General features: G+C 54.8%; 1 protein-coding gene across 1 annotated transcript in view; it reads right to left on the bottom strand.

Moving 5' to 3' along the window:
* Positions 1–13891, bottom strand: part of CREB3L1 (cAMP responsive element binding protein 3-like 1) — a 19129-nt gene extending 5238 nt beyond the window's left edge. The window contains exons 1-9 of the mRNA XM_015569527.1: positions 13668–13891; positions 10181–10365; positions 7360–7438; positions 6365–6522; positions 5300–5449; positions 5094–5152; positions 4879–4947; positions 2841–2940; positions 1628–1754 (exon numbers count right to left, since the gene is read on the bottom strand). Of these exons, the coding sequence (XP_015425013.1) occupies positions 1628–1754; positions 2841–2940; positions 4879–4947; positions 5094–5152; positions 5300–5449; positions 6365–6522; positions 7360–7438; positions 10181–10365; positions 13668–13860 (1120 nt within the window). The 5' untranslated portion in view covers positions 13861–13891. The remainder of the gene's footprint in view (positions 1–1627; positions 1755–2840; positions 2941–4878; positions 4948–5093; positions 5153–5299; positions 5450–6364; positions 6523–7359; positions 7439–10180; positions 10366–13667) is intronic.
* Between the last annotated feature and the right edge of the window lie 358 nt (positions 13892–14249).

Genomic DNA, 14249 nt, shown 5'->3' with positions numbered 1-14249 from the left:
GCTCACCTACGCAAAAGGCGCCCTCTGGAATGGTGCACGCCCAGCTCTGCGCGCCAGCCTGCTCCAGAGCGCCCCCTACCCCAGATGTCCAGACCTGCACCCCTGCATTCACTCACTCACATTCCTTCTCCGCCTCCTCCGACTCTGGTTTCCTTCATCAACACTGTTACCCCCGCCCCCCCGCCCCCCACTTCCATTCCTTCCTCTGTTCTGGCTTCCTCTACCGCCAAATACACCAGGGCCCCTCTGGCCTTGGAAAAACAACATGTGGCTCTCCAGACCTATACCCCCTTAGTCACTGTCTTGCTCTCTTCTTCTCAGGCCCAGCCACATAGCACATGTCCAGGGAGTGGTTCTCACTCCCCGCCTCCACTTCCTCTTCCCCCAGCACTTCCCTGACCGGCCTGCCATTTCCTCCCCTCAAGGCCGCACAGGCCTGCCTCATCCTCCCTGATATATCTCTCCTTCTGGAAACTCGCTCTCCCCAGCTCCTGGCTCTCGGCTTGCCCATCTGGTTCCTCTTCCTCCTCCTGCCCTGCCCAATGACTTGTTCCTGGTAAGGGATGAAACCCGGCTGGGAAGTCCCTCTGCAGGTCTTCCTGCAGTATCTTCTGCCTGGGGAAGCCCATGCTCTCCTTGCTGCGCTCTAGACTAGCTCTCCCCTTGCCACCCATGCGTTGTATCTGTTGAGAGCGTTCGTACACCACGTCATTTAATCTTCACATCGACCCTGCGCAGTGTGTGCGGAACAGTAACTCCCATTTCCAAGTGGAGTAGCATCTCCAAAGCCTGGAGAGCGTAAGGCACAGGCCAAGGTCACGCAGTGGCAGAGGCAGGTGTGACGGACTCTGAGGCTCCATACTCTTAACCACTGTACATCACAATCCCCCATGGGACGGTAAATACCTGAGCCCACACCACCACTGCCCCTCTGCTGCCCATGGTAGACATCACCAACGGGCCCTGGCACTCCTTCCTGTTGCTCTGAGTGGTGCCTCAGAATCCTTCTTAACACAGAGCTTCAGGCAGCCACCATCTTCCTGGAAATGACCCGTGAGCTCAAACTCATTTGCTGTCCCAGTCGTGAAATACCGATTGTGCTTAGGGGAGGCCCCATAACCCACTGGCACATAATACATGGGGGCAAAGGTGGGAGCATTTCTGTTATCCCCTCAACCAGTGGTTGGCAAACTCATTAGTCAACAGAGCCAAATATCAACAGTACAACGATTGAAATTTCTTTTGAGAGCCAAATTTTTTAAACTTAAACTATATAGGTAGGCACATTATTATTAACTTAATTAGGGTACTCCTAAGGCTTAGGAAGAGCCACACTCAAGGGGCCAAAGAGCCACATGTGGCTCGCGAGCCGCAGTTTGCCGACCACGGCCCTATACTGACCCCCCCGGCCAATTCTGGATAGGCTGGGAATCAGGGGGTCTGCATTGTAACCCCAATTCCACAACTAACATTGAACAAATCATAACCCTTTTGAGCCCCCATTTCCCATCTGTAAAAAGAGAACGTAGAGTGAGATGATGCCAACCCAAAACTTGGCTCCTCCCTGTGCCTGGCTTCTGCCCAGAAGTTGGGGCTGGGGAAGGGCAGCCTGGCTCAGGGCACTCACTCTGACTGGCTGTGTAGACGCTGTCAGTGGCCATGGGGTCTTCCTTCACAGTCTGGGAGCCGGAGGAGAACTCGGGGAGGCAGGGCACGAGGGAGCCCAGCACCAGAACAAAGCACAAGGCCGCCACCTGGTAGTAGAGAGAGAGTAGTGGTCAGATCAAGGGCAGGGAGGGGCTGCAACCCTGGCCTCTCCCAGGCCTCCTGCCCCAACACCAATGGCTGCAAAAGGCTCAGTATTTCTCTAAGAAAGCAGCTCCCAGAGCCAGCAACCCCACTAGATGTGGGGTGTCCCGCCCTCTCTGGAGAAGGTGGAGGAGGCTGCTCAGGCCATCTCAGCCCAGGCCGTGCTGGGAGAAAGAGGGAGGTGGCCCATGGGGTTATCACCTCCAGGGTGGAGGAATCAGTAAGGAAGAAGAGGCATCTGGGCTGGGACAAGGGAGGGGACACAGTACCACGGCAGCTTCCCAGCAGGAGGAGCCAGGAGGCACGAGGCGCACACTAACCCCTGCCCACACATGGGCCTGCCACCTGGCAGCCCAGATCCCAGAGGGGATGCCCTGGACAGTGTCTGGGCGGACAGGTCCAGGAGAGGGTGGAAGAGGGACAAGCAGAGGCCTGAGCCACACCCTGGGCACTCTTTTGGGTTTTCAGAGATCTGCTTGGCCTTCTTGCCACCATTCATTCCGGAAAGAACCAAGTCCACAGGTCCGAGTGTCTCCCCCAGCCCTTCCCTCCACAGGGTGTGGCATTTGCCTTGCCACCCCGCAGCGGGGCTCACGGGAGTCCCTGCACAGCCACACTGTTAGGACTCGCCAGGGAAGGCCACGCTCTAGAACAGCGGTTCTCAACCTGTGGGTCATGACCCCTTTGGCGGTCGGAGGACCCTTTCACAGGGGTCGCCTAAGACCATCCTGCATATCAGATATTTACATGACGATTCATAACAGTAGCAACATGACAGTTATGAAGTAGCAACAAAAATAATTTTATGGTTGGGTCACAACATGAGGACCTGTATTTAAAGGGCCAGAAGGTTGAGAACCACTGTTCTAGAAGGTTCAGGGAACTTGGTGAAAGAGGTCACTGGGCACTGGGATGGGGTACCTTGGCGATGTTGCCCATCACATTGCCAATCCTCCCAAGGTCTGCCCACCCCCCTAGGAAGCCACCCGGGAAGACGCCCTCCGGAGGCCGGTAGGAGGGAGCAGACCTACCATGAGGCAGGTCCCGGTCTGGGTGGCTGCCATCTTGTACGGCCTGGAGATCTTGTTGGTGACCAGCGTCTGGAGCTTCTGCAGCTGCTGAAGCAGGGTCCTGAGGGGGACACAGCGGTCACAGAGGCCCTGACCCAGCGGGCATCTCTGCCTCCTGCTCTCCAGCGCCCACCTGGGCTGGCTCCAGACCTGGCTCCCCCGCCCAGGTGTCCACTTCAGTCAAGACAGAAGAGGTCGCCTCCCGCTTGCCCCTCTGCGGTGTCGCTCGGGAACCTGGGCCTGCCTCCTGGTGGGTAGCTGGGTCACCCTGGGAGAGCTCAGGGGAGCCCTGTGATGCTCCTGGCCAAAGTGGGGGTCGGAGGAAGGCCGTCCCACCTGGGCCCTACGGCAGCCGCAGCACCCCACAACCCATTCTGCCAGCTGTCTGGTACATAGTGAGTGTCCAGCAAATGGTAACTACCATTTTCAAAATTTTTATTGCTGTTTCTACATTGATCACTGCACCTGTAACACGTGTATTTATGGATTTCGATGTCAGCCTCCTCAGTTAACGGTGGGCTCCCGGAGGGTAAGGACTGGGTCCCACCGGGTGTGGAATCCTCTGGCTACATACACACAGCGGGTGCTCTGCCCATGCTTGGAGAACAAACATTTAATCATCTCTTTCCTCCACCCAGCCTGGCAGAGGGGGTTGCAGTTCAAATAATGTCCAGCAGGTGGCGAAATAACACCGAGGGCCTGGCCAGAGAGGAATCTGGGCCAGAGGTGGAGTGAGGGGTGATGGTTCCCCGTTCCCCTTCCCTGAGGGAAGGCATTCTCCAGACCAATCAGGGGAGTGGCTGGATCCTGCTGGGGAAGCTGGGAGAGAAGGAAGGAAAGAAGGGAAAAGCCTTCTGTTGAGCACCTGCTACATACCAGCTGGTGTTTTCATTTTATTTATTATTTTTTATTTTTTAAAAAAATATATTTTATTGACTTTTTATACAGAAAGGAAGGAAGAGGGAGAGAGAGTTAGAAACATCGATGAGAGAGAAACATCGATCAGCTGCCTCCTGTGTGCTCCACACTGGGGATCCAGCCCTCAATCCTGTGCCCTGACCAGAAATCAAACCGTGACCTTTTGGTTCATAGGTTGACGCTCAACCACTGAGCCACACCAGCCAGGCTGTTGTCTATTTATTTTAATTAATCCCACCAAATGATCATTGAAGACCTACTGTGCACTCATGGCTGGGCACTATCAAGAATTCAGAATAAAAACAATATAGCAAGAAAAAAGAAAAACTAACATGAATTGAGCATCCTTAAATGCCAAGCACAGTGCTGGGCTCTTTAGTTGCACCATCTTATCGAATCATGACACACATCCTGTGAGATGGTGCTTCTGTCATCTCCATGTAGACAAAGAAGCTGGGCCCCGTCGCCAAAACAGCGGAGTGGAATACGAATCCAGAGCTGCGACTTTATGTAGCTCCTTCAGGCCAGGCGTACCCTGGTGTTTCTTAAAGCTTCGTTGTGCATGGGAGTCACCCAACGGGCTTGCGGAAATGCAATTCTGACTCAGTGGATCTGGGAGAGTCCTGAGATTCTGCATTCCGTCCGAGCTCCTGGGTGCTGCTGCTGCTGTTTGAGAAACTCGCTCTGAGTGGCAAGCACCTATGCCAGGGGTTCTAACCCTAGGGTGCATCAAATTGCCTGCAGTGCTAACTAAAACATAAATTGCTGAGCCCCCTCCCTGGAGTTCCTGCCTCAGTAGCCCTGGTGCGAGGCCTGAAAATAATGAGCATTTCTAACAGGTTCGCGGGGAGGCTGCTGGTGGTGGTCTGAGAAGCCACGCTCTGAAAACCTCTGCTCTGTACCATCTCCTTTAAAGCTTCTCATCAGTCTGTCACGTGTGTAGAGCTGTGTGGGGATGAAGAAGGATGGGAAGCTGGCGCCCTGGGCTGCAGGGTTCCTGTTTCTGGGGTTCATCCTGAACTCAGTTACCGCTCCTCTGCAGAGGGCAGGGGCAGTGCGGGATGCAGGTGGCAGCACCCACCTGTTGGCATTCTCCAGGGTCTCTACCTTCTTCCACAGTTCGTTGTTCTCTGATGTAAATGTCTCCACCCTGTGGGGCCAAGCAGGCACAGGCTCAGGGGCAGCCCCAGAGTTGCTGCTGCCCCCCCTAGTCCTGCCCACCAGCATCTCAGCCCCTGTGCCTCCTGCCCCTGGAGCCCTGTGACCCAGGCCCCCCTCTCCACACAGGACCCTTACTTCTTTTCTAGACACTCCACGTATTCCTTCTTCTTACGGCGGCTCTCCTGGGCCGAGATCTAGAGGGGGAAGCCCCCAAAAGAGGGGTTACCATGGCCATAAATCCACTTCCCGGGACCCCCACTTTCAGAGCTGGCATCACCAGGGGATCAGAGACCCCCACCCACCAAGGAAGCGCCAGGGCAGGGATCCAGCTCTTGCTTTACCTTGTTCTTGATTTTCCTCCGGACCCTCTTCAAGGCCTTCTCCTCGGCTTTCGTGAGGGGGAGTTTTGTGGGGATGGGGTAGCCCTCAGCAATCAGGGTGCGCTTCTCCTCCTCTGTCAGGAGCAGTGGCCCTGAAGTCCCCTGTAGTTTCTGTGGGAAATAGGACATGATGGTTAGAACCAGATAGCCCTGGGTCCAAGTTCAAGCTCTGCTGTTTATTCTGTGTGTGACCTGGGCAAAGCACTCAACTCCCCGAGCCTCACACCTCATCTAAAAAGGGGCAGAGCCCAGCCGGGGTGGCTCAGTGGCTGAGTGTTGACCTATGAACCTGGAGGTTGGGGTTTGATTCTCCGTCAGGGCATGTGCCTGGCTTGCGGGCTCAATCCCCAGTGTGGGACCTGCAGGAGGCAGCTGATCAATGATTCTCTCGCATCATTGATGTTTCTTTCTCTCTCTCTCCCTCTCCCTGCCTCTCTTAAATAAATAAATAAATAAATAAATAAATAAATAAATAAATAAATATTGTTAAGAAATGGGGTGGAGCTGAATTAAATCCAATGATATGTATCAAATGCTTAGGATGGTGCTGGGAGCCCAGCATATTAGGCACTCGGTACATTGTTGGGGGGCTCCTTAGATCCCACCCTCAAATTCGTAGACTCAGAACCTACTTGTTCAGGGCCCCCCAAATGGCACCCCCTTCATATCCCTATAGTCTCGGCTTGGAAGGTTCCACACCCATCCCAGGGCTCAGGGTCCAGCTCCAGTTTCCTGGCTACTCTGGGCCTCCTGAGCACTGCTCCCCACACAGGGAGGTTAGGAACGTCAGTTCTAGTCCTGGCTCTGCACACTGTGGGTTCGGCAGGCCTCTTGGACCTCCCTGCCTATTTCCTATTCACCACGAGGCAGGACTAAAAGATTCTCACTCCCATCTGCCAGCCAGGCACCTCACTGAATTCTGATGGGGACGGGATCAGGTTGGGGCTCCCTAAACCTTTCCCCACTGCAGGTGTGCCAGAGTGGATTTACCCAATTATTTGCCCCAGACCACTCCCGGCGGCTTACATGAGGGGCCGTGAGGAGGGGGGAGGTGGAGATGGCCGTGGAGGAGCGGGCCATGGGCCGGACAGGGCTGGAAGGGGGCAGAGAGTGGGGACTCTGGGAGCCGTCACTGTCGCTTCCATGGCTGCTGGGCGGCGTCGGAGGCATCTGCACCAGGTCCTCTGGGGAGAGTGGGGGAAGCGGGTTAGCAGGGGTGCACTCCGCTCTGCTGGGACCTCAGAGTTCAGCAGAGTGTGGGCCTCAGCCAGCCCTGATGCTGTGGCCAATAGTGCTGGGGCCTGACCAGTTGCAGCATCCAAAGCCCCTCTGTGGTGTCAGAGAGATGGGAGCTGACATCCCAGGAGCTGATCCCTGGGCGCCACCTCATCTCTGCCACCAGAGGCCTGGCTCCTTTGAGCCTCATCCTTGGTGAGGCTGGATTCTTGGAGGCCCTCCCCCATCCCCAGCTTCAGGGTGTTTGAGCCCCTAGTTCGACAACTCCAGCAGGTGGCTGGAGTCTGCCCTTCCTCCCTCCCACCCCAGTGTTTAGCTATAACTACCCCAGGGTTTCCATTTCTGACTTCAGGGTAACGAGGCAGCAGGCATTGGGCTTTCAGCTGACCAGCCAGGTGCACTGCTCTTCCCAGCCTCCCTCCACACTGTCCCTCTGTGGCCCCAGCACCAGGAAGACTGACACTCTGCAGGTGGCCAGGAGGAAGCCTGGGCAGCACAGATGCCCGGATTTATGGAGAGTTGGATGGATGGACGGACAGATAGACACATGGGTAGGTGAGTGAATGGCAGGGGATTAGTGAGAAGGTGTGAGGGTGCAGATAGCAGGGCTGACAGCCAGAGGCTGGGTAAGAAGGGGACTGATGGGTGGGGGGTGGGCCAAGCATGGAGGAGAGGATATTATGGGGAAGGGGGGTTGTTGAGGGAGGCGGGTGGCTGGACCAAGGTGGTAGGGGTGCTGTCTGCCCAGGCCTGGAGAGGAAGGGTCCGTCCCTGGACACACTTACCTGGTGTCACTTTGAGGAACTGGTTCACCTCCTGGGGCTCTGCTTTGATCGTGGGCAGCTGAGTCATCTCTCCCGGGGCCTGAGGAAGAGACAGGTCCAGCTCCATCAGCTGCCCCTGCGGCTGTCCCCACCCTGCCACCCACCCATCTCCCTTCCTGAGGCTGGTGGTCTGCCCTGCAGAACTGGGGAGGTGGCTGGGCTTAGAGTTCTGGGCACAGCCCAGAGGGAGTAGAGGCAAGTTCCTGTGCGTGGAGGAGCCACTCAGCCAAGCGGAGGGATAAGCATGGATTAAGGGTATTCAGGGTGTCCAGTGGGTAGGAATGTGTGTTGGGATGGAGGGGTAGGAAATAAGACCAGAAGATCGGAGTGGGGTGGGGGTGGGAGCGGAATCCAGACAAAAGAATTTGAAGCAGTGAGGAGCCCCTAACGGGTTTTAAGCAAGGGACTGACAGAATTCGATGTACACTTTATTTATTTATTTATTTTTAAAAATATATTTTATTGATTTTTTACAGAGAGGAAGGGAGAGGCCTAGAGAGTCAGAAACATCGATGAGAGAGAAACATCGATCAGCTGCCTCCTGCATGCCTCCCACTGGGGATGTGCCCGCAACCAAGGTACATGCCCTTGACCGGAATCGAACCTGGGACCCTTCAGTCTGCAGGCCAATGCTCTATCCACTGAGCCAAACCAGTTAGGGCTTGATTTACACTTTAAACAAACATGCATTCCTATTTCTTTATATTCCAACTTGCTGTTCCAGATAGGATTTCAGGACCATGCGTGGCTTCCTACACATGGCTGTCAGCACGCACGGGAGTGGTGTTCTCTTTGAGGAAGGCGCTGTGTTGGGTGCTGGATTTCAGAACCACCTTTTCCCTTGGTCTGCGGCCAGCAGAGAGAGGCCATGATATTGTGGGTGGGACACAGAATCCCAAGTTTAGGCAGATGAGTAAGAATCATAGAAGGTTCAAGTTGGGGGGAGGGGGCCTGGTAGGTTCCCTCGTGTCTCTATCCCAGCTCAGCCCTCAAGTGGCAGATGAGGGGACTGCGATGCAGAAGGGTGAGGGCACTTCACCAACTCCTGGTTCTTTTGCCTCCGCTGGGGTGTTGTGACCTCACTGGAGTAAAGGTGTGGGTTTCAGGTCTGGCCTCTGAGCTGGGGGTGCAGCTCCTCTGTTTGTGACTGTGTGGATTGGGGAAAGCTGCCTAACCCTTTGAGTCTCAGTGTCCTTCTCTGAGGCACACGCCCCACCTCTGGCTGCTGCTGCAGTCCTGCCTTCCCTCCCTGCTTTGGCAAGGCCCGAGGTGTTGTGGAGCCAGTCTTGGATCTGATCACAAAAGATCCTCCATGCTTAGCTGGTGTGGCTCAGTGGTTGAACATGGATTCATGAACCAAGATGTCACAGGTATTCAGGTTCAAGCCCCAACTGGTGGGCATGCAGGAGGCAGCTGATCAATGTTGTCTCATTGATATTTCTATCTCTCTATACCTCTTTCTATAAAAAATCAATAAAAACATACATAAAAAAAAAGATCCTCCAGTCCTAGCTGGTTCGGCTCAGTGGATAGAATATTGGCTTGGACTGAGGGGTCCCAGATTTGATTCCGGTCAAGGGCACATGCCAGAGTTGCGGGCTCAATCCCCAGTAGAGGGCGTGGAGGAGGCAGCCAATCAATGATTCTCATCATGGATATTTCTATCTCTCTGTCCCTCTCCCTTCCTCTCTGAAATCAATAAAAATATATATTTAAGAAAAAAAAAAAGATCCTCCACATCTGCAGCCAACCCTTGATCCTGGTGGACAGTGGAGGGTTTGGGAGGGGTTGAGAGGTCTGCCTGTGGTCACATTCTGATCAGTTGAGCTGTGTGGCCAGCAGGGGGCAGGACTGGCCCGATCCAGACTAAGGATTTAAGACGACCCAGGGACAGAAGCTCCTAGAGCAGCGGTTCTCCACCTATGGGTCGCCACCCCTTTGGGGGTCGAACGACCCTTTCACAGGGGTCACCTAAGACCATCGGAAAACACATATATAATTACATATCATTTTTGTGATTAATCACTGTGCTTTCATTATGTTCAATTTGTAACAATGAAATTGGGGGTCACCACAACACGAGGAGCTGTATTAAAGGGTCGTGGCATTAGGAAGGTTGAGAACCACTGTCCTAGAGGTACCTGGTAGCTCACACTCCTATTTTATAGAGAAGGGAGTGGCATGTGCCCAGAGCACTAGCGAGAGCCAAGTTGGACCCAGGCAGGGCCTCCCCCAGGGGCCTGGGCTCTGGGCCGCACAGTCTCAGAAGGGTTTTCAGATATCCTCTTGGACCTATAGCCAATGATGTTATATCTGCACTCGTAGGGCGTGGGGGTAGTATGAGAATGTGGGTTGAAGATATTAATCTCATGAATGTAAACAACTGAAAGACAGTACAAGTTTTATATTTCCATGCTCGCCTTCCTTTTTTTAAAATGCTGACGCTTTGAGAAAATTAAGTGGCCCGGCTGTCTCCATCTCTGGGACGCTGGACGCGGCCCAACGCCAGCCCTGCCTGCGTCCTGTAAGCCTTGCCCACACACGGTGAGGGCCCCAGCTCACAGTGAGGGCTCGATGGCCTGAGCGCATTCTAGATGGTGCGTGGCGGCCCAAGGGGGAGGCGGAGGCCCGTCTGGGAGTTCCAGCCCTTGGTCCTAAGGGTCACGTTGCTCCCTGTTCATAGAACCCTGGGTGCACAGGGCTTTGGACACTTCTGCTCACACAGATCCCCCCACACCCTTTGCCCCTCCCTCAGCCCGTACAAAACAGTCCCCAGGCTCACCTGGTGGGGGACAGGCAGCCTGGACAGCGGGCTGAGGCCCAGCAGCGGGGTGGTGGCCATGGCAGCAGCGGCAGCCATGGCTGAGGAGGCGGCCAGTGGGTCCACAGGCAGCTCCAGGCTCTGCTCCTGCTTCACCATGACGGAGCACAATTTGTGTCCCAGCACCCAGGCTCCATGTTCCACATCTGGGGAAAGGGGCAGGACCCAGGCTCAGGGGGCTCCCGGAGCACAGGGCTCGGCCCCCCTCCTATCCACGGGGAGCCAGAAGACGTGGGGGCACCTTCTTCATTCAGCAGCTAATAGACTGGGCTTGGACAACAGGCCAGAAGCCCTCCTGACTGGCTGTGTGACCTTAGGCAAGTTGTTTAACCTCTCTGAGCCTTAGTTTTCTCATCTATAAAAGTGTCTGTTAAGAAGTAAATAAATGCCCAATAAATGGTACTATTGTTCATATAATTATTGTTATTCAGTAAAGATTTGCTGAGCACGGTGCTAGGTTCTGGGCATCTAGTGAAGGTCACAAGCAGTTGGAATGAAAAGGAAAGGAAATGGGGCCGGAGAGGCCGGCAGGGCTGGGAGGCTGCGCTCAGAGCTGTGACTTTGTCCTGAAGCAGTGGTTCTCAACCTTGGCTGCACGTTAGAATGGCCTGGGCATCTTTTTAAAATCCTGATTTCTGGGCCTCACCCTCCGGAAATTCTGTTTCTTTGTGATGGGGTGGGGCCACAACATTAGTAACAAAGAAACAGAATTTCTGGAGGATGAGGCCCAGAAATCAGGATTTTAAAAAGATTCCCAGGTGATTCTAACGTGCAGCCAAAGTTGAGAACCACTGTCCTAAAGGCAATGAGGGGGCACTGAAGAGTTCTAAGTATGTTCAGATTTGTGACGTTAAAAAAGGTCACTCTGCCTCTGGGTGAAGACTGGCCTGGGGCAGGCAAGTTAGAGGCAGGGACACCGCGGGAGTCTGTTGGAATGGTCCAGCGAGAGAGGACAAGGCCTGAGCAGAGGCAGTGGCCGTGGGGATGGAGAGGACGGAGCACACGGGAGACGTTTTCAGAAGGAAGTAGTCACCGGACCTGTGACTGGGGGCAGGTGGGGGGTGAGGGATGATGCTCAGGTCTCCCCGGTAGCATGAACCTCCTGCCTATCTAGGGGGCCTCCTGACCTCACCTGGGCCACAGGGATGGCAGGCATCACCCCTCTTCCTGCTGGGCGCCCACAGTCCTCCACCCCAGCTCAGGCTGGCCCCACCTGGAAGTCAGAGAAGCACTGAGAGGCAGGGGTCTGGGCGGCCAGCTTGCAAAGGAAGGACTAGAGGGGACTCTGGCCTTGGGACCCACTGTGGGTGGGGAGAGGGGTCAACGGCTGCCTGATCCCACCTCAGAGGCCAGGCCCCACCCTCTGGGAGCCGGAGAGCCCCAGCTCTGGGCCACAGGCTGCCCCTGGCTCCAGGAACACCCACAATCTTCCCAAATTACAGGGCCAGCCTAGCCCGCTGGCCTCCGGGAAACTGCCCCCTGCAAAGGGCCCACAAATAAATTACTCTAAAAATAGATTGGGGGTGTTCAGGGAGTTGCTGGGCTGGGCATGTGGGGGTGGAGGGAGAGCCTGCCATGGGAGGGTGCCCATCCCACACCCTGCCCTTCCCCAGGCTGTGCCCGAGGCCTCCTTGAGTGACCTCAGAGTTCTTCCCTGTGGCCAGGGCTCGGAGGGAAGCTGGGACCTCAGTAACCACAGCCCTGGAGCCACTTAAAACCTCAAGAGATGTCCCTGCACTCAGGGCTAGGGTGGGGGTGGGTGGGTGGTACACAAGTCTGTCTCTGCCCCTAGGGAACCTTTAAGACCCTAAGAAGCACCTCACACCTTCTGCACTGAGCACAGCTCTAAGCCCTTGACACAGATGAGCTCATTTATTCCTCCCCCAAATTCTATGGGACAGACACCACTATTTTTCCCATTTAATAGATGAGAATATTAAGAAAAGCATTCAAGACCATTGTCCTGAGGGGAAAGGAATAAGAACCACGACAGTATCAAGAGGACTTTTAGAGGCACAGTGAAAATAGCCAGTGATTATCTTATATAATAAAAGGCCAGCGACCATAACGGGGTAACGACCAGAACGACTGATCGACCAGTCGCTATGAGGTGCATTGACCACCTCTCGGTCCCTCCTCTCCAACCTACAGGCTCTGATCGCTGGACGGCCAATGGGGAACCACGGGGAACTGGGGTGGGTGGCAGTGGGGCAGGACTGGGAACTGGCAAGTGGGTGGAAGGCAGACCTCTTGGTCCCTCCTCCGGCCTGCAGGCTCTGATAGATCGCCTGATGGCGAATGGGGAACCGGGGTGTGTGTTGGCAGCAGGATGGGACTGGGGACTGGCAAATGGGAAGAATGTGTCCCTGATCGCAGGCTAGGCGTAGGGACCCTACCCGCACACAATTTCGTGCACTGGGCCTCTAGTCTATAATAATAAAAGTGTAATATGCTAATTAGACCAGATGACCTTCCGGACGACCTTCCAGACAACCTTCTGGACAACCTTCCAGACTAAGTTGCGGTGCTGTGGAGGCCGAGGCAGAGGCTGCTGCTGCGGTATGGGGGCCACGCCCCTTGCACGAATTTCATGCATCAGGCCTCTAGTTGATATATATTATGTGCTGGGATTTTAAATCTTGTCCAGAATTCCATGTCAAGCCACAGAGTATCTTCATTTTATAATTGAAGAAACAGAAGCCCAGAGAGGTTAAGAAACTTGCCTAAGACCACACAGCAGCTGGTGGAAGCATCAGGATGTTTGGTTCCAAACCCAGTACTCCTTGCTGCCCCCTTGAGGCTGGCAAATGTGGTGGCGGCGAGGCTGCGAGGCTTAGAATCAGCGGGCTTGCTTCCTTCCAAGTCCCTAACCTGCATTTTACCGTTTGTGACTTAAACAACTCAGCTCTCCTGAAGGCTCATTGTCCTTACCGGTCAAATAGGATTATGATAAAAGTGATTCCTTCCGCACCTCTGAGTCGTGAGAAATAAATGAGAACATGAACATGAGAGCACTTGGTAAACTGGAGAGGGCTGTAGAAATGTTTACTGCTGTTCCCATTGGTAGATGAAGACCCTGGGCTCATAGAAGCCAGGAGATGTGTCCATGATCACCCAGCCAGATACCATGGGGCCAGATGGGTTGAGGAAATGCCCAAAGGCCATTTCTAGGTGGGCAACAGTCTGGAGTTCTCGAATGTTGAACCTGAGAGAAAAGACTCAAAGGGCCCTTTGCTAAAAAGCAAGGCAGGGGGAGAGGGGCGCTTTAGAGAACCCTCCCTTCCGTACTAAAAGTGGGCAGCCTCCCTGAGGGGTATTTGTGGGTGCCTCCTCCCAGAGCCTCTGGGAGCCTCAGCCTCCAGTGCCCCCTGTGGCCCTGCAAAAGCTTCCTTCCCTCCTGGGCCTGATGTGCATGTGGGAGGACACTGGGCCCTCCCCCCCTTCTTACCTTGGGTGGTGTCCTCTATCTTGATGGGCACCAGGGGGCTCTGGGGTGCAGAGTCACCGCTCAGGGAGTAGCTGTGCTCGGCCTGGATGCCTGGCGTGGGGGAGTCCAGTTCCATGTCCAGTAGAGGGCTCTTCTCATCCAGCACCGGGTCATCAAAGAAGCTGCTGAACAGGTCGTTGGAGAAGTCCTCCATGTTCTCCGCAAAGTGGTCCAGGTGCTCAGGGAAGTGCTAGGGAAGGAGGAGGTGGTGGGCAGTTTAGCTTGGGAGAAGGGTACAGACACTGCTGTGGTGGTGCCTCCAGACCTGACATCACCAGCACTGTCCCTGCAATGTCCCCATTACTCTTCCCGCCATCATTAATGCCACCACCACCAGCACCTCCCACCACCCACCACCTACATCACCTGAACCAACCATTATCATTTCTATGATCACCAGAACCAGTCATCACATGACCTCCAGCCCCACCTCTGCTGCCATTGCCAGCTTCAGTGTCATTATCCTCAAAGGTAAGCTGGAGATGGCGTGAAAGGATCCCTGGACCAGGCGACAGGACACAAAACTCTAGTTCTGTCTCAGTG

Source organism: Myotis davidii, unplaced genomic scaffold, assembly GCF_000327345.1.
Source record: "Myotis davidii unplaced genomic scaffold, ASM32734v1 scaffold265, whole genome shotgun sequence".
NCBI lineage: Eukaryota > Metazoa > Chordata > Mammalia > Chiroptera > Vespertilionidae > Myotis > Myotis davidii.
Note: the sequence above shows the minus strand (reverse complement) of the source record. Positions and strands in the feature narration are given on the sequence as shown.